We start from the raw sequence: 18,961 nt of genomic DNA, 5'->3' as shown, positions 1-18,961 counted from the left end.
TGATATCTGTTCCAAAATTAAATAAACAGTTTTGAAGCTGGCAAGGCAGCTGGCAGCTGTATAGTGGTGGGAGGTTGATGAGGAGATGAATGTGGTAAACCACTCATGAAGGAGGAGGCCAAGAACAAGCACAAAACAGCATGTGACCCTCATGTGAATGGATCACCCAGCTTGCATAGAGAACACCAACCAGGCTCCCAGGTCTATGCTGCTGCCACTGCAAAGAATTTGAAAAACACTTAAGCCTCAAGTCATATTGCATCTAGGTCCCAAAAGTTTTCATTGACCAGGAACAATGCAAGTCCTGGAAAACCACCACTGGAAGAACAATTAAGTTAAGAAATGTTAAGGTGCCCAAGAACTTGGACAAAGCAAAGCTTAATTTCAACTAAGTAACAAAGATGTCAAACAAGCACATCACCATTTGAAAGAACACCTCTCTCCTACCTCTAGGACTCAGGAGACCACAGCCTCAGCACAGAACATCTCACAGAAATAAAAAAAAAAACCCACTTGGTTTCAAGACAACAAAGAAATAGAAATCTACCAAATACCATGAGCAGTGTTGTAGCTGATAATCCCTGCTTGACAACCATGTTGTGTTTGCCATGGTACTAAGTGGCAGTCTAGCACAGACAGACTAAAATTAGGGATGAGTACAACCCGAGCAAGGATTCAAGGGAATGTGAAAACTCATTCCCCTAAAATTTCTAAAATTCCCAAAACTGTGTCTAGTCAAGCAAAGATCATCTAAGGCAACACTTTCCTTACTGCCTGGGTTTGTTAGTATGTTCCACATTTAATTTTGCAAAAACCACCCAAGAGGGAAATAAAGTCCCTAAAACAATGCTTTCAATAAGGAAGAAAAACAGGAACCCTCTCATGAGTACACTACTAAAATGGTCATATACAGACAGACATGTACATGAACATCAAATACAAAAATTATAATATTTCAACCTTCGTGAATATTATAGCATCTCAAATGCCAAAATTTTAAGCCTCTGTTTGAAAAGATAAAGCTTCAAATTTGAGTGCCAGGATGGAGTCAGAGCAATGCACTCAGGCATCAAAATGCAGATTTTTCTTCCATGTGGTATACTTTATTTCTGTGTCAAGCTGCTCTAATTGTTTCTGAAGCACAATTAACTCACTTGTAAAAAAAACTACATGTGCATTTAATGAATATATGAACCATGTGAAAATACACTCATTGAATTATCAACTAGTTCAGAAATAAGTCTTAAGGTTTAAATGCACTTAATACTGTCTGAGGTGAGGATGAAAGGTTTTCTCCAGCTCCCTTATGCTCAAGATGGAAGAAAATAGAAAAATCCTTCCAGAAACAATTTTAATTTATGTCACATGCTTGACCACAAGACTGGAAAAAAAGCAGATTCTAGCAGAGAAAAAGGGAAGAAGCACAAGAAAAAAACCTATTTGAAACCATTGTTTTATATAATGAATCATGATAAAAATTTATTTTAAACATTGGTCTAAAAATGGTTACTAAGACACTTTAATCCAGCAATACATTTTCTACAGCTAGTGATGGTCTCAAATGAAATAATTGAAATTGTTATCTTTAATGAATATATTTGTTACACACCATTGTCAAAATTTACAGTCAGTTGTTAATCCTGTACTGCTTTAGCTACAGAATAATGAACTTATAAAGGAAAATCTCATTCTTTTTCAGTCTTTTCAATCTCATAATCCTTTTTTGAAATATGGTATTTATTTTGTATTTGAGTTTACTTTCCATTTACACACAATTTCTAAGCTTCATGCTATAACCTCCCTTTCTTTAGAAGTTACAGCTTTCCTCTCCTATTTCAGATATTATCAACAGGCAAAAAATCACACTTCAACTTCTTTAATGTACAGATAATTCTCTCTCTAATACCAGGCTGGGATTATCTTAATAGTGTAAAATTGAATAAATTGTACTATTTTCATCAATGAGCATGCTAGTTAGATTACTCATTTATGAGTCTTTAAAAAAGTCTTTAAAGTCTTTGTGTTTAAATTTTAAATATTTCATATTCTAAACAGCAGCTCCTTCATAGAAGGACTTTGTACAGGTTTACACCCCTCTGTTCATTAGTCAACAAATAGAGTAAAACAAAGAAAATGCTCAACATTCTTTAACTTTCTATGAGCCTGTAAAGGTAACTGTGGATTCTTCCAGGAAGCATCTCCACTGATCAGTAAATTCTGTATACATCTTCTGCCCCATCTAGTGGCAATTGTTTATCTGCTCTGCACAAAACAAACCCCAGACCTCCCGTGCTTTCCAGATGCCTTCTTCAGCCAGCACTCATTTCCAGCTGGCAGACACAGTCCAGAAACTGAAAACAAGGACCTGTGTGACCAGACACCTCTGCTGAGGTGGGGAGTGAGCTCCTCAGCATCCTCCTCCACCACCTTCTGGGACATCACACCAACCACATTAAATTTCAACCTGCTCTTTAGAAGGGGTAAGCCTTGATCTCTTAGGCTTTAATATAAGATCAAGCTTACTGTCATCTGTTTTCTCATGTTCTGTTATTGCTTAAGGTGTTACCAGGTGCAGACAATTATATTCATGTACTGACTTCACCTATTCGAGAGACCAGGAGGAATTGCTGCCTCAGTCATGAGCTGAATGATGCATCAAGGCACAAACAGCCTTTTGGAAAAAAGGCTGCAGATAACAGGAAGGAGAACATGTCTGGTTTGGCTTTATCCACAAGATATTTACAAGCACAATCCCATAATATAAGGATCCTGTTTTCCTTGAAGTGGTAAACCTCACTGGGAACGCCTTTATAAGAACAAGGAAGGTTCCCATATTTCAAATTATAGCAGGACCATTCCCTGTCTTATGGAAAAAATCCCAAGCAACAAAATCACAGTCTTCAGATGAGGCCTCAAGATTAAGAATCCAACCACCACATTCTGCCAGAGAGTTTGGCAGTGCTGCTGCCCATTCATTCCAGAATGACTTCACAAAATTTATACCTCTGTCCCTTGCTAGCAGTATTACTGATCCAGGAGAGAGTATGCAGAAGAAGAGAAAACAAAAACCCAATCACATAGACCAATTTCCATTTTTTTTACCAAAATCACACAAGATCACAGAAGATTTCTTTGGGGTAATATGAATACTCATAGATTTTTCTCAAATAATCAAAAGCAGTAAGACTTGATTATCGACAAACCTCAAAGAAAAACAAAAGGTTTTTTTTGTACGTGAGGTGCTTTTTAGCATAAGGAGAGACAGTGATTAGTGTCAGATGGAAAGACACATGGATTTGACTCTTGTAGAAAATGCAAGGCACTGGAGCACTTTCTGCTTCTAAAGTACATTTTCAGATTTATCTTTCACCATAGCAGAAAAAATCCAGATGTGAGCAATAATCGGAGAGAAAGTCAAAGAACCTCAGTCTGCTCTTAGAAAAACAAGAGGAGACTAATAAAGCTGTTATGATGTGATCCAGCAGCAACACCTAAAGCCACAGTTGCCATAACCACTTGCCAGCTGCACAGCACCTTTTGTGCCAAAACAGACACAGCTCAGCTCTCCCAAGACCAACACAGATCAGCTGGCACCAGCAAAAAAACAAATCTTCACTGCTTCCTGCACAGCAGAAAGATACTAAGGCAAAACAGTAAAGCAGAGTAAGAAGTCTCAACAAGGGAAAAAAGCAGAAAAGAAAGAAGGAAACACCCACCTTGTTAGTGGGAGATCACAAATGAAGAGGGAGAAAGCAACAAGAAAAAACTCAAACTGGCCCTGCAGCAATTTGCCATTGAACAACAGTGACAAAGGGAATGGAAAAAAAAATATATCTATCTCAATTCCAGTGATGCATCAGAGACATGAAAAGGCAATTTAAAAAAATTAAAAAGAAAAAAATGGACTATTTGAAAAAGCTGGAAATGAACAAAGGGCATTGAAAATACATGGGTGTTGGGAGGAGGAAGAAAATTAATGAGAGACATAAGGGAAGTATGAGACACTATGGATCACAGGAGTCACTGATCATAGGGTCAGTCACAGGCTGACCCTCAAGCCAGACACCAAAAGGCATAATTTCCAGGTCCACTTTAAATTACTTTTATTTCAGCAAAAAGTAATTACTTGGGCAAATCCAGCAACCTGGTCCTGAGCAAGTGTGTTTCTTAATCCCATTGCTCTTATTAATGTGAGCAAAGACAGAACTTGATTCCTTGATAGAAAAAAGCAAAAACAACTACAAAACCACTCAACAGAGTGACTGCATCATCCCAACACAGGCAAGAGTCTTAAGATATGCAAAAAAATAGAGAACCCTAAATTTGGAAAAATTCAACTTTTTTTTTCTCTCCCTGCTGTCTGTTCTTCAGCTACTAACTCTGACTAGTCTCATCCCCAAGGGTACAAAGGAACCATGCAACTTGCAGGTCTAACAACAATACAGATTTCAAGGGTGAGAAACCATTTCTAGAGAGCCTACAAGCTCTGCACTGTCAGAAGCTGAACTTTTTACAGCACAAAAGCAGGTGGTTTCAAAGAGAAGCTCTAAGCCTTGCAATGACTTAAGAAAAGAAAACAAACCTGTTTGGGAATTACAACAATTGCCTGAAAAGACTGTGCCTTACACAGTACCACTTCCCTTGTCAATGAAGCCATGGCAAAAATAAGAGAAAGAATTTGTGCCTCATCTGTTGAATTAAGTACACGACCAGGTAGAAAAGACAAGGACTAGGGGTTTTGCACACACACACACACACAAACGAAAGCTGTTTAAGCTTTTTCTTTTTAAATAAGTACACCTAGCTCCCCATCCATTTATCTAAATTTAAATGCTTCTGGTAAAACAGCTTTTAAATGTTACTGCAGTATTCACCAACATTTTCAAGGCTTCTGAGCGATACCAACCCAGGCTGTACTAACTAGGTTATTGTTTCCTCACACCTAGTCTGCCTTTTGACCAGAGAGTACAGTGTCCCTGGCAGAGGCAGAGCATGTATAATTGTTCCATAGTTGCCAAAGTTCATAGTCCAACAATTTATTTCAGTCACACTTGCACCCTGGGTTGTGAAGTCAGAGGAGTAGCCTATCATCAGGGGAACAGACTGGTGGTTACAACCTGCCCAGATGCCCCCATTTATGTGGTCAAAAGTCATCCTGTACCACCCTTCACTTCTCCAGAGCTTCCTCACCTATTACTGGAAAAATAATAAACAAGTAACAATGGCAGGCTCTTAATGAGTTCTCATACAGCTCCCAGGACCACAAATCCATCAGAAATCAACAGCTACTCACGTTTGAATGGCATCAAGCCCTGCCATCTTCATCTTCAGCAGGCGGTCCTTCCAGTAATACGAGGGCACCCGCGAGTAGTGAATGCTACCGGAGATGTAACGGAAAGGTTTCCCATCCTTGACAAAGCTGTTGGATTCATAATCAATCCCAAAACTCCTCCCAGGTACATTCTGTACACAAAACCAAACCAAAACAAAAAAAGACACAGTGTCATTTTTTTCTGCCTTGAAAGACACAGAGAACAGGCTATACAACATCTGTGGGTTGTCTACAATAGAAGATGCAATGGTCCTAAAATAAGAGATGGTGAATGACTTTCCTCTAGCTATCTATAGCCCACCTGAGTCTTAGCACAACAAATCAGCAGAAGGGAGTCAGTGCAAAGTGTCACAGGATAAAAGAACAAGGAAACTAGTAGATGTAGTTGTTAGAAAACACACTCCCTCCTGAAAAATGGAGGACAAAATTGCTAAGCCAATATGCCTATCCCCAGAATGTCATTACACAGAGCAACTGAGATAGCACTTTACAATCATTTCAAGACTACAAACTCCAAGGAGGAAGACAACAGCATGTTCCATCTGCAACAAAAGCATTATTTTACAGAAAACCTAAAAAATGTAGGGGAAAATGTCCTAGATACACATAGCAATTGAAAGCATTCTGCCAACAGGGAACAAGTGAAATTGTGTGGTGGATGTGTAGCAACAAGTATGAGAGGATACAGCAAGGAGCTGGCAGGGAAACACAAAAAGGAAGTGCTGCACAGCACTGGCTTTTTATGCTCTGTTTCCACAAACTTGGACCCACTCTTATGATTACTTAATTTTATTAAGATAAATAAATCTTGATTCAACAAAGGTATGGGCATGTCAGGCCTTTCCAAAATCAGGACCACACAGAATTCAGAAATACAAACCAACTGCTCTGGAATAAATGTAACTCAAGGGTTAGGATTCTCCATAGGAAATTATGATGCTACAGTAACTCCAGGCTGTTAGACCTCAAGCAAACTATTGCTGAAAAGGATGTACAGGTAGGTATAGCTGCTTACTTCCTGTTCAATTTAAATATATGTGACTTTTCCTGATCTTTCATTTATAACCTGCATCCTGACAGCTGGGCATGCTGCACTAGGATGGAATTGTCCCATATGTACCCGTGAAGGAAACTATTATACCCTTACAGACACCAAGCAGATGTTTCATATTCTTCAAATGTTTTTACTCAAGGGCACCGTGACAAGTCACAGCACTAATGCAGAGCTGAGTGCTTCAAAATGAACATGACTAAGTGGAACTCTGAAACCCAACACAACAACACAGAAAAGAAACCCAAAAAAAGCACCACTATGGATAGAAGTACCTTACACATTAAAAGACCATTATCCCTGGGAATAAGGAGAGGTGAAATAAATTGCTGTGATGTCCCTCTGTAAGAGGATTTTAGCTTCCTCATTCAGGCTAACCACATCAAGAAGTCTATGGAAAAGACACTTAGTTCCATTCATGGCAGAGAACTGTTGAGATGATGAACGTTAAAAAAACTTTACATGCCCTCAGGGACAGACACTTATGGCAGAGAGCCATGGCTATCTTAAAACAATTAAAGGGAGGTATTAATTATGAAAGTGGTAATCACTAAACCAGTTACCATTTAGAAGTTGGGTTTTTGAAGCTGTGACCATGGGTGTAAATCACCTTCCCAACAGATACACTTCCTGCCACAGTGCTGAGGACAGGGAAGAAGCTACCAGAATACTTCGAATTCACCTCATTCATCATTCATTGTAAACAGACCTCCTTCATGATCAATTCCTCAGCATTACTTCATTGTCAGGGGATGATCCAGAGCTTGCAACAAAAACAAGAGAGCTGTCCTCATGAATTCATGTCAGGCTCTGCCAATACTGTATATTCACCATTGTGAGCATGCAGGGAATTCACTCCCACTTTGTGTCCCCTGAAGATGGGGTAGTGGCTCTGCTTGTTGGGTAAGCAACACAAACAGTGCTGGTTGGGGTGCCACTTCCTTCATACCAATTCATATCAGTGCCCAGCTGGAAATTCAGACCCTTACAGGGTATCATGTTGCACCCTACACCCTCAGAGCATACTCATATGGAAATGAGAAGAACTAAAGAATTTGTCCTTGCTTAAATCAAGTAAGAGTTTATTTCTGCAACCTTAATGCAATTTCAACATTTTATAATGTGCATGTCTCTTAACACAATTTTTTTTTTCCATTTTCAACACACCGAATGGTTTATCAGTGGCAAAAATCTCACATTCTCCAAATTTACAAAACCGGGGTTGTTTTTCTTTTTCTTACTTAGAAAGCAAATAAATGCCGGTACAAATCCTCCATCTCTGATGATTTTTAGCCTCTCTTAGACCAGTCACAGAACATCTCTTTCTCCACCTCAAGTATCAAAATTGAGAACCACAAATCACTCATTTTCTTCAGTTCCTTCCAAAATATTCTCTTAGTAACCTTTCTGTGCCCTGTCAGTGGTCCTTTTCTCAGCATCACATCCTCACCCCTGCTGTCTGCATCTTTTTCTCCTAGCAGGCTTTAGGCAAATGTAATAGTGGCCTTTCCCACTTTCCACTATGACTGATTGAGCAGTAAGGGTGTAGGACTTTACAAAACTAGTAAGGTTTATTGTTGGTAGCTTTTTGTTGGTAAATAGAATGAGTGTGTTAAAACTATTCAGCACAAACTGCTACAATGCATACTGGTACAAAATAAAAGGTCACTAGAGGCCTCATAGTTGATTATAAGAATAAAGTTTTATTAAATCCCAACATTTAAAGCATTTGTTATACCACAATTTACATATTTTCCAATCCATTCTATAGTAATTATATAATAAATATAATTTTCACAATGTGACGATACTATTATATTCTGCTATTAATTCTGACATTAATTAACTCCTCCTCAGCCCCCAATGAACTGGCCTTTTATAGGATGAAATGTATATTCATTTAGTTAAGTTCTCTAGATTAAATACATTACACACACACATAAAATTTACAAAAAAAATTTAAAAATTAAAAAATAAGCAGCACAGCAATTTTTCTTCATCTGAAATACTGAACATAGGTCTGCATTGTGTACATTCAAATCCAACTGGAAAAAGTATAGAAAGAACCTTGAAGGACAGTTAGAGATTGCTGAGTAGAGAGATTATAGAAACGGTTCATTCCTTTTATCAAACAGAAAGTTGACATAGGATACTTTCCATCCATAACTAAAAAGCAAAATAAGAAAAGGCTTTGAAGTCTTTTGGCACAGAAAGAAAGCATTTAAAGTAAGAAGTAATCATCAGCAAACAACCTTTCAGAAGGAGAGATACAAAAAAAAGGGGCAAGAACTAAATTACATCAGGAGAACTCAACGAATGTATGAAATGAACATGACCACTCCTAAAATGATGCATATCTGCTTCTGAAAGGATACACAATTATTTTCTAAGAGAGGCACACACAAAGTAATGAAGAAATTCTGAGATAGAAGGACCCCTTCAGCTATGTTTCTGCATACACTTGATCAGAATGAAGAGAGAAATAAAAAGGGCAGGGAGAAAAAAGTAAATAATACTAGCATCTCGCTGAGAAACTGACACAATCTAAAATCAGTCCCACAAATGCCTCCTGTAGAGGAAACTGGCTTAACAATTAGCCTTCTTAACATGCTAAGAACACTCAGTGCAACAAGTGTAAAAATCCTCTGGACTACTGGACTACTGGCCAGGTGAGAATACTCTGCACCACTAAACCCAGAACACAGCTCTTAACTGAAGGCAAGTTGACAAGTAACCAGAGAGCAATCAAAATTCCTTCCTCATTCCCTCCTATGCCACCAACTGCAAAAAGCAGTGTTGAATACACATGGAAACCTTAGGATACTTAAACAGATATTATCACACTATCATAAAAAAAGTTTACAAAATTATAGGTGGTGAGAAACAGAAATTATCTAATCTGGCAAGCAGAGAGCATGGCTGGTAAGATACTCAGTCTTTCAGAAGAGGACTGACTTCTCCAGCAATTCCACTAACCTTTGTGACACATTTAGAGTATTTCTCATTATTCCTGAGTAAAAATGTAAGATGTTTGTACAGAGGAGCAGGATACAAAACTAGCATAGGAATTAGAAGCTCTGCCTGGGAGATGTTCAGAGTGGATGAAGTCAAACCTCAACATTTAACTTAAAAAAACTCTCAAGTTTACAAAGACTACAGTACATTTCAAACACACCTCTACCTATCTCCTTCAATATGAGAACAGAAGCTGAAGAATGGAACCAATGTTTATGGTTGTCTGGTTCAGGATCACACAGGAAGGCAGGAAAAGACTGAACACCACAGCTCTGGTCTCCCATCCTCACTCTCCTGGATAAGAATCACTCTCTTTTGCCCCATGCAGTGGGTCTGCCTGAGGGGAACATGGGCACTGCTGGCAGAAAGGCAGAGCAAGGAAAGCCCTGTGGCTACAGCTGCAGACTAGAGAGGCAGGATTCCCAGGCTCCAGTGGTTTGTGATATTTCATGCAGCAGAAATGAGGTGGGAGAGGAGGAGAGAAGATGCACAGAAGTAAAGTGTTTCATCGGCCTGGACAAAAGTCACACATTATTTTACATTTTGGCTTTCTTACATGAATGCAAAGATATAGAAACAAGAATTTGTATCAATTATTCTCTAATACCTCAAAAATCCCACAATTATGTTAATCTATGATAAGCCCTCCTATGAAAGATGGGAAGAAATCCTCTATTCATTATCCCATAGCAGTGTCTCTCTTATGTGCCCATCAGACAACCAGGACACTGACATGCAAATGCTCTTAAGGAAAGTCACCTGTTGCAGAGTTTAGTCTCATTAAAAGAGGATGCAATTTACTTAAATATTAAAGCCTTCAACAAATTTCAAGCATTAACTTATTTGCATTGTATTGAAATAAAAATTTCTCTTCTTGCAAGAGAAAAATGATGAAGGAGAAATTAGGCAGAAAGAAAAAAAATACAGAAATAAGACAAAAGACACTGAGTATTTCAGCTTTGGAATTAGTGCTTTATATAAGGAGGTTCTGTATGCTCAGACAGCAAAAGAAGTTAATTTTGGAATTCTCCTAATTTGCTTTTATTAGAGCTATTTTCAGTAAACAATTACTGGATGCCCAACTATTCTGGGGACAATGCCTGAGAAAGACAGCTACTTTCACCTTTGGTGTCAGTCTCACCAAATTTTTTGCATGCTGCAGACAGCTAGCAGGATAAAAATATCCAGTCTCAATTAAAAAAAAAAAAAGGCAACCCTAAACTATTAAACTCTTCCTTACCCATAACAATTCCAGCATACGAGTTTACATACTCAGTGCACATTCTTGCAGGCCTTTCTGCAAAGGACACATCAGTGACTTCACTGTACAAGCTCAGAACTTCACCTGCCTGAGATTTGGTAAGGCAGCTGCCTGATGGACACCAAACAGTGGAACATGAAGTAGCTGCAGGACACAGGTATTACTAAACATGCACAGGACACACATTATCTCTGTGACATCAGTGTTATCTTTAAGTGCAGAACCTCAAAATAATGAAGTCAAAGACATAATTATTTCAATAATTTAACATGTCCCAAATTTGTTTCATAGGCCCAAGACACAATTAGTGTTTTCTGCTCAAACTTAACAGAACCTACTGAAGTTCAGCCCAACACATCTCTGGCTTCCCTGAAAAAGGATTTGCTTTCATTGTAGAAGAGCCAATATACTGGCCAAAAAAAAAAAAAAAAAATTAGGAGTCTGTCAAATGGAAAACTCCTCAAGGAGAACGTAGAATAATCTCTGTTATTTCAGCTCTGCTGCCCAGTCTCATGGGTATTCCATAGTACATCGTTCCTGGGCTGACGTAGACGAAGGTATTCTGCCCAACTTGGTACAAGCCAACAAAGAATGGATTCAGCAGATAAGCTCCAGCATTTAGAGGGAAAATCTGCCCTCCATGAGTATGGCCAGAGAGAATTAAATTTATGTCTGGTCTCTCCTGAAGGGCCCACTTTGCAGCAATTGGCTGATGAGCAAGGAGCACTATTGCATGCTCACTGCTACAACCTCTGAGAGCTTTTTTCAAATCCATGCCATGTCCCGAATAACGCAATACATCTGCTTCAATATCATCCACGCCAGCCAGGCAGAACCAGTCAGAAGCGCTCTTTGGTGAAACAATCTTCACATTCTCGTTATGCAATGGCTGAATGTTAAATGATTTTAAGAGCTCGAACCAGTTGCTAACATCTGAGGTGTAGTACTCATGGTTTCCTGTGACAAAGTAAGTCCCCAAAGGAGAATCAAGTTCTCCAAGAGGCTCAACAGCAGGTCGGATGATCTTTGCCTCAGCATCAGACAGGTCCCCAACAATCACGGTGATGTCTGGCTTTAAAGCCTTAACCATTCTCACTATCATGGCAAGCTTGGTTTTCCCAACCGTGGGCCCCAGATGGATGTCTGAGAGCAACACCACTTTCAGGTTATTCATTGCTGAGGGCAGCTTGTGAACTGGAATCTCCACGGAATTCACAGTAGGGGGCTGGGAAGCATTTAACAGCCCAACAACAGTCAGCACAACAGTCAGCAAGACTGACAGAACTGGTTTCAGTGCTGTTCTGTTCTTGTTGCCAGTGCTTGCTTTAGCACCTCTCCCAGCCAAGAACTTGTAAGCCTGTTCTACAGAGCCTAGAGTGAAAAGGAAAAAGATGAGAATAATATAGGCTCCCAAGCAAGTGTAGGCAGCTAAAGAAAAGAAATAGGGCTCTTCTGCAACAAGAAACAGCAATGTAAAGAAGCTTGAATGAGCCAAAGCTAGAAACATGAACACAGCTATTTTCCACAGCATGAAACAGAAGGAGCTGGCAGCTGACGACCTGGTGAATGTGGTGACTGTGCTTCTCCAAACATGAAGAGATCCCATCAACATGAGTGTATTAGCAAATAGTGCCATTTGCAGCCTTAGAAGCCAGCGCCGCGTCCTGAAATCGAGTTTTTCCGCCAGGTAACTCCGTGAGAGCATCATGGAGAAGAAAACCACTCCTGCAGCCACTGCAGCCTTGGCTTCAATGGGCAGTTGCTTGAAGGAGATCATCTTTGCTTCCTGACTGTTCTCCTCTGTTCTGCAGAAGTCTCCAGAAGTCAATAATGTGGTTATGAAGGGATGCCTTGGGTCAAAGCCTGCAACCAGGAACCAGTATGAGCCGCTTTAAAATATTACACACATTCCCTTTTTCCCAGACTGCAATAAAGGACTGTTATTCTACACACTACACAAGATGCTGGGTCATGCAGAATCACTGTCGTAACGACAAAAAGGAGATGTCCTGAAGTGGAGTAAACCAGACAACAGAAAAGACCGGATGCTGGAAGTCTCCTTCCAAGCTCCCTGTCTGCCCCCCTCAATCATTTCTCCCCCATATCCCCTTTTCTTTTAAACACTTTTTTCTCATCAAGACTTCATAATAGTAGATGGCAATACATCACAACGAGGATGCAATGAGTCCTGGAAAAAACCATTATAGCATTTGTAAATCCCGTACATGTTCTGGGACTGCTTCTGATATTAACTTAATACATGATTTCTGTTCTTCTTGCCAAGCAGTTGGCTCCATCTGAAAAGCAGGCATCACTCTACATCATCCTTACCAAATGCAAGATGTTTTACTAACACATGCTACAGCAGCAGTGAAATCCCCATGGAACAGATGCAACTGTGGTCCCAGAAACTGCAGATGATCAGCAGATATCCCTGCCTGCTGCTGTGAATCAGATTTCTCCAAAGCCCTGGAAATCAGTAGGATCAGTGAAACTCAGACTGTGTTTTGCTACTCACTTCCAGCTCCCTTCCACTACAAGTAGAGTTTTCCAAAACCCCAACACCTGTTCTAGTATATCCTGGTCTAACAGGATGCAACCAAGTTGAAAAGGGATTAAAATACCACACCCTGGTCCTTTAGATGGGAGTACACAATCTAATGCATGACTGCTCACAGACTGGAAACAAACAAGCAAGGATCAGTTATGTTTAAATGGTAGCAGAATTCCCTGTTTTGCTCTGTATTTTGCTTAGTCACGTGTTTCTATTAATGCTCAAGTTGCACATTGTTATTTAGAAGAAACCTATTGTTTTATTTTAGTTATAGATGAAAAAAGTTTGGGTAGTCTTTCATAACATACAACAGAGACCATGTCTGACATAATAGCGTCATAATAGCACAATTATTTTCAAAACACTTCCTGCCACACTTAGAGAAAGCAAGCAATCATTACAGCCAAAAATATCTCAGAACTAGGGCACAAAAGCAGCATTGTAGGGCTCAGCAGTGAGCCTAAGCCCAGAAGTCTGCAAACCCCCAGTTGCTTATCTCTGCATATGTCCTCTCAAGCTAATTTAAAAGAACATGAGCACATCTGTGACGACAGGACCCTGATCTACTTTGAGGACTAGACCAAGTTTTTTAACCTAACCCCTTCCCCCATTGCTTGTGTCAGGGAACTGTGGGCTGATAAGGGAAACCGTGCCTGCCAGCCTCAGCTCCTCAAACCCTCTCCGTTGTTACTAAACTACTCTTAAGAAATAGTGCTATTTTGCACGTATGTCTCTCCAGAAAACACCCAGAGCTAGGAAGATAAGAGCACAATAAATGCTCTACTTATTCAAGTCCATAGGTCCTCTAGGCACTCTGTCTGGACAGCAGTAAGAAACACTGTTTAAATAAATGACAGGACCCTGGCCACAGTCTGTGGTTTGCTCCTTCATACTCCTTCAGCTGACACAGCTGCTACACTAGGGATGTTAGAGGGCAAATCTCTTGCACAGTCATTTCTTGTTGAAAATGGATGTTGGAAAGTCTTGGATGTTGCTTATGAACCTGAGGTATTTAAATGTGGCAAATCCATTTTTTTTAATGTGTTGAGTACTATCTGGTTTTACAACCTCCCATGGCAGCAAATTCTCAAAACAATGTATTTTTACAGTATTTTATCTGTCTGAAACAAACCTATTAAATCCCCCAAAAGTGCTCATACTACCAAGTTTGAAGAGCATTTGTTCTTGCCTGCTACCTTCAAAATTTTGGAAGGCCCAGCAACAACCTCACACCTAAGAAAGCACAACCGTGACCCAATCTCCCCTCCCATAAGGTCTCACATGATGTTGTTCTATTTTTCAAACATCTTTAACCACCCGTGCCTCATGCAACTACAACATCTACCACGGTAATAGTATCACTCTGCCTTCAACTCGAGGCACAAACCACGAGACCTGTGGAGCATGAGGATTCGTCCTTAGCCTGTGGGATTGCGTCCCCCGGGACAAGGCGGCTACAGCAGAATCCATGCAGAACAGGAAAAACCTCTTTCTCTCCTCTCACACAGCGCAGGAGGAGCACGTTTTCCCACGGCATGTACCAGCAGTGTCGGTACCGGTTCCCCACGGCCCCGGGTTGCTCAGCGAGGCCTCGGCCGAGTCCCGGGCGCGCAGGGAGCCCCGGCGCCGGCAGCACCGCTCCGGCCGGGCGGCCCCGCCAGCCCTTCCACCCCTGCGGCGGGCCGGGAGCGGCCGGCCTGCTCGGGAGAACCGCACGGACACCTTCCTGCCCCGGCTCCGGGATCTCCCCTCGGCGCAGCCACAAGCCCGGCACCCGCGCCCTGTGCGCCGCCCGTGAGCCCTGAATCGCTCGTGGTTTAAAAAAGGAACGAGGCGAAGCGCCTTCCTCCAGCGGCGACAGGAGGCCCCTGACAGCCCTCCCTCGGCCACGGCGGCCCCCGCGCCCCTCAGAGCCGGCCCCCGCTGCCCCCGGGTGTCCCTGGCGGAGGGGGAGGCGAGGCGGGCACTCACCGCCGCCCGGAGGAGCGCGGCCAGGGCGGCCAGCGGGAGCAGGAGCCGCAGCATGGCGGGCGGCAGCCAGGAAACGGCGGCGTCAGCTGACGGCTCCGCCGGGAAACGGCCGGCGCAGGACGGGCATCCCTCCTCCTCCGCCTCCCTCCCCACCCGCACCGCGGCAGCGGCGCTCCACCCTCCGAGCCCGGCCTCCTCCTGCCCTCCCCTCCCGGGACGCCCCCCCGGCAGCCCCGCCTGAGGCGCTGCGGCTGGGCGCGCTGCTTCCCGTGTTCCAGCACTGCCGTGCAGTGTCAGGAGCTCACGGGAGACTTCGGGATACAACCTGGGATGTTGAATACGTCCAAGGATTTCTCCCACGCAGAAGTTTCCAAGATGGAAAGGTCTTGCTGACCTTTGTCTCCCCTGGGCAGCCCATCATCCTGACACGAAGCACTGGGCCTGGGTGCTCTTCTTCCCATGTTAAAGCACTCTCATCCTCTTTCGGGAGAAATCATGACACAACCGCCAATGCTGAGTACATCTCCAAAGATTGCCCTTGCACAATAGGTGCCGGGACAGAAAGCTGGTTCTGGCCTTTACCTCCAGTGGTCAGACCATCATCTGCAGCAGCACACACACCCCGGTTGGTCCAAGGCTTGCCCCAGCTCCCCAAAGGAATGACAGAAGAGCTGCAGCCTCTGCCAAATTTGCTGGACAGAAAGAGGCATTTTCCCAGAGGACCTCACTAAGTAGTTCCCAGAACAGCCTGGATTTTGCTCACTTCATATCCAGAGTTGAAGTTTTGCTGGCAGTTTTCCTCCTGTCAGCAGAGATTTTAAACTTGATTGCTTCGTGGTTGCTATGGCCAAGGAAGCCACAAATCATCACTCAAGAAAGTCACAAATCATCCCTTTGCCCACAAGTCCCTCTCTGTTAATAAGCAACAAATCAAGGAGGGCACCTTTCCCAGTCAGTTGTCATAGTACCTGTACCAAGAGGTATAGGTGCTTCAGGAATCTTATGGACCTGTTATCAGCTATGTTGATTTACAGGTACTTCTTAGTTGCTTAAAGACTAATTTGTTGGTGTTGTCATCCTGGCTGGGTGGCCTATAGTAGACTCCCACAATCACACCCACTTTATTTGTTTGTCCTTTAATCCTTACCTGGAGGCTCTCTTATGCCGGTGACTGTGCATCTCTGGGGCTGAGCCAAGGCTTCTAAGCTCCTCTTGCTTATTCCTCATGCTGTGTGTAGAAGCACTTCAAATGCAGTTCTTTGTACTCAGTGCCTTGTATAGACAGCTAAGGATCTCACTGGCTGGCACACAGCCTCTCAATATTTGGTGTACCATTCTTGTGCTCATTCCCGGTGAGTGTCATTGTATCCCTTTGCCCTGCACACTTCTGCAGGGAGTTAACTCAAGAATTAAAAGTCACAGTATAAGCCAGCCTGCAGCATGAGTAACAAAGCCATTGATTCTCCTAAAATAGTAGTCGGTAGTCGGACCTGAGATCTGTAAAGTTTTTCTATCCCTTGGGAACAGATGCAGCCAAAAGAATGTTTACTCTAAAATGGGTACTACAAACTAGGCAGGCAGGCACAGGCAGCTCCCAATTTAATTAAGAATACACGGCATAGGTATATGAAGACCTAACAGAAATGAGAATGTTTAACACCAGCCTCTGGTTTGTCTATCCCTGCTTGCCAAGTGCTCTGTAAAAGGAGCTGCTGGTGACATGGCTCTTCACAGGAATTGCTAAAACATTCCATGCCAGCAAACAGGAATTGGGTTCACAGAAATCTGTATATATATTGTGTATATATATATATATATATATATATATATATATGTATGTATGTAAGGGTTTTTTTTGGTTTTTTGTTTGTTTGTTGGTGGGGTTTTTTTGTTTTGTTTTGTTGTTTTTTTGGTTTTTTTTTGTGGTCAAAACTGGATTAACTGTGTGTCTTCAGTACCTCGACTTTAAACTTGTGCTATTTTTGTGGCGGAAAAGAGTTGCTACACTTAGGGTAGTGTAAATAATACTATTTTTCCTTCATGCTCTGTGTTTGCAACCCATCCTTACAGCCAAAACTTTTATTTCAGCTATTTTTAGTTTACCTATGCAGGCCTGGGCTGATACATTTTGTGATGGATGTTCTAATTGCCAGGGCCACTCAGACAGTTTTCAAGCTGGTTTTGTACTTTAACTCCCCACCTTTCTGAAGAGAAGGAAAAGTTTAATGGCTGTGGACCCATGCTGGAACAAGAGGACCCTTTTGTCTCCTGTTTATGGAAATCTCCAGGGACTTCTGTGTGTAATCTACATAAACAAGTAACCTGGCTAAAATTGCAATCAGAGGCACTGATCTCACTGACTGTGAATATCCTCCCCACAGAGGCCAGTGAATTGCAGCCACAGCCTCTCCCTTAAACGGACCGTCTGAGGAGTTATTGAACCTCTCAAGCAGCCTGCTTGGAATGAAGCAGATTAATGTCCTCTTTTTACCCAAGGAAAGGAAAATCGGCATGTTAAAAGATAGATTTACCTCAAACATGGTGCAGTTTTCACTGGGAAAAAAGGAAACTTCTTGGTCAGGCTCAGAAGAGGATATAGCCCTAAGTTTTGTTTTATTTCTGCAAAATCTTTCCAGTTAAGTAAAAGCTAGTGTCAAGCTAAGTACTTCTCTGCCTATAGTACCTGCAATAAATGAAGAGCTTTAAAAATCATCCCCAAATTATGCTTAAGCACCCCAAAGTTAAAAAGAAGACAGAAGAAGTACCGGTGGGTTTAGTTTTCTCACTTTAAACAAAACAAAAAACAGTGTTTCACTTGCAAGTTCTCTTGATGAACATGAAAGCAATATATTTGTAAGGAAAACAGAGATGCTTAGTTTTGCATCAATATGAGCTGAAGGGAAATCACATGTTATCTCACAATGCATGCTGAGATATGATGCAAGAGCTGACTGCCTTGACTCTGGTTTTGCTTGAAAGGATTTAACTGTGGATGGCATTGAGTGAGCATACAAATCAGGAGCCATTTTGGCAGAAATTTGGTAAGAGGACTAACATTCACACTGTTTTGCTTCTATGTGCATTCTTGGGGGTAGAAAAGCTGCTGTTGTCAGCAACACTCACTTAACAAATGTCATGTGGCAGAAAAGTGATGAACAGGATGAGCAGCTGCCTGTGTTCTGGTCTGGAGGTTTATCTACCCTGGGGCTTTTAGCACAGTGGGACTGGCTCTGTAAAGGGGTGGGCTAAATCATACTTATTACTTTGCTGCCAGGGAGAATTAAACTAAGTCTAATTAAAGTCAGGTAAATCCTGAATGTGAGGGCTCGGATTCACAAAGGAGAGACCAAAGGATGTGAAGATCCTTTGCATCTGAGGCTTTGCTCATGGGCATGCCTTTACCCTACTGCAGTTAATGTAGCTCTCCCAATGCTGAATCAGCCTGCATTATACCAAGGCCCAAACGAGCTTGAATTACAGGTAATTACTGTGGATCCACCATCAGGCAGCCATTTGCAAGCTCAGGGAAACTTGTCCCTAATCTCAGAGTCTATGCCTTTGCTTTCACATGTGCTTTCCTTAGCAGATGCCCTGGGCTTTGGCTGAGATCTACTCCCCCTCTTCTGTTTTTCTGCAGGATGGCCCAGGAGGTAGAGGAGGCCAAATCCTGTACAGTGGTATCATCATACAGACCTATGCCTGTTTCATGAGGAGTTTCAAGATGACAACCAATTATTAGAGATACCCAGACACCTTAGGGGAGAATTTGCAGTGGAA

General features: G+C 42.0%; 2 protein-coding genes across 2 annotated transcripts in view; both read right to left on the bottom strand.

Moving 5' to 3' along the window:
• Positions 1–15,251, bottom strand: part of GLB1 (galactosidase beta 1) — a 41,301-nt gene extending 26,050 nt beyond the window's left edge. Inside the window, exons 1-2 of the mRNA XM_058825062.1 lie at positions 15,185–15,251; positions 5,294–5,463 (exon numbers count right to left, since the gene is read on the bottom strand). Of these exons, the coding sequence (XP_058681045.1) occupies positions 5,294–5,463; positions 15,185–15,238 (224 nt within the window). The 5' untranslated portion in view covers positions 15,239–15,251. The remainder of the gene's footprint in view (positions 1–5,293; positions 5,464–15,184) is intronic.
• Positions 10,681–12,491, bottom strand: TMPPE (transmembrane protein with metallophosphoesterase domain). Its single transcript, XM_058825075.1, has one exon. The coding sequence runs from the start codon at positions 12,434–12,436 to the stop codon at positions 11,120–11,122; it is 1,317 nt and encodes a 438-aa protein (XP_058681058.1). The 5' UTR covers positions 12,437–12,491; the 3' UTR covers positions 10,681–11,119.
• Positions 15,252–18,961: the final 3,710 nt, after the last annotated feature.

The sequence above is a fragment of the Ammospiza caudacuta genome, chromosome 1 (assembly GCF_027887145.1).
Source record: "Ammospiza caudacuta isolate bAmmCau1 chromosome 1, bAmmCau1.pri, whole genome shotgun sequence".
Lineage (NCBI taxonomy): Eukaryota > Metazoa > Chordata > Aves > Passeriformes > Passerellidae > Ammospiza > Ammospiza caudacuta.
This window is presented reverse-complemented; position numbering and strand designations above follow the sequence as displayed.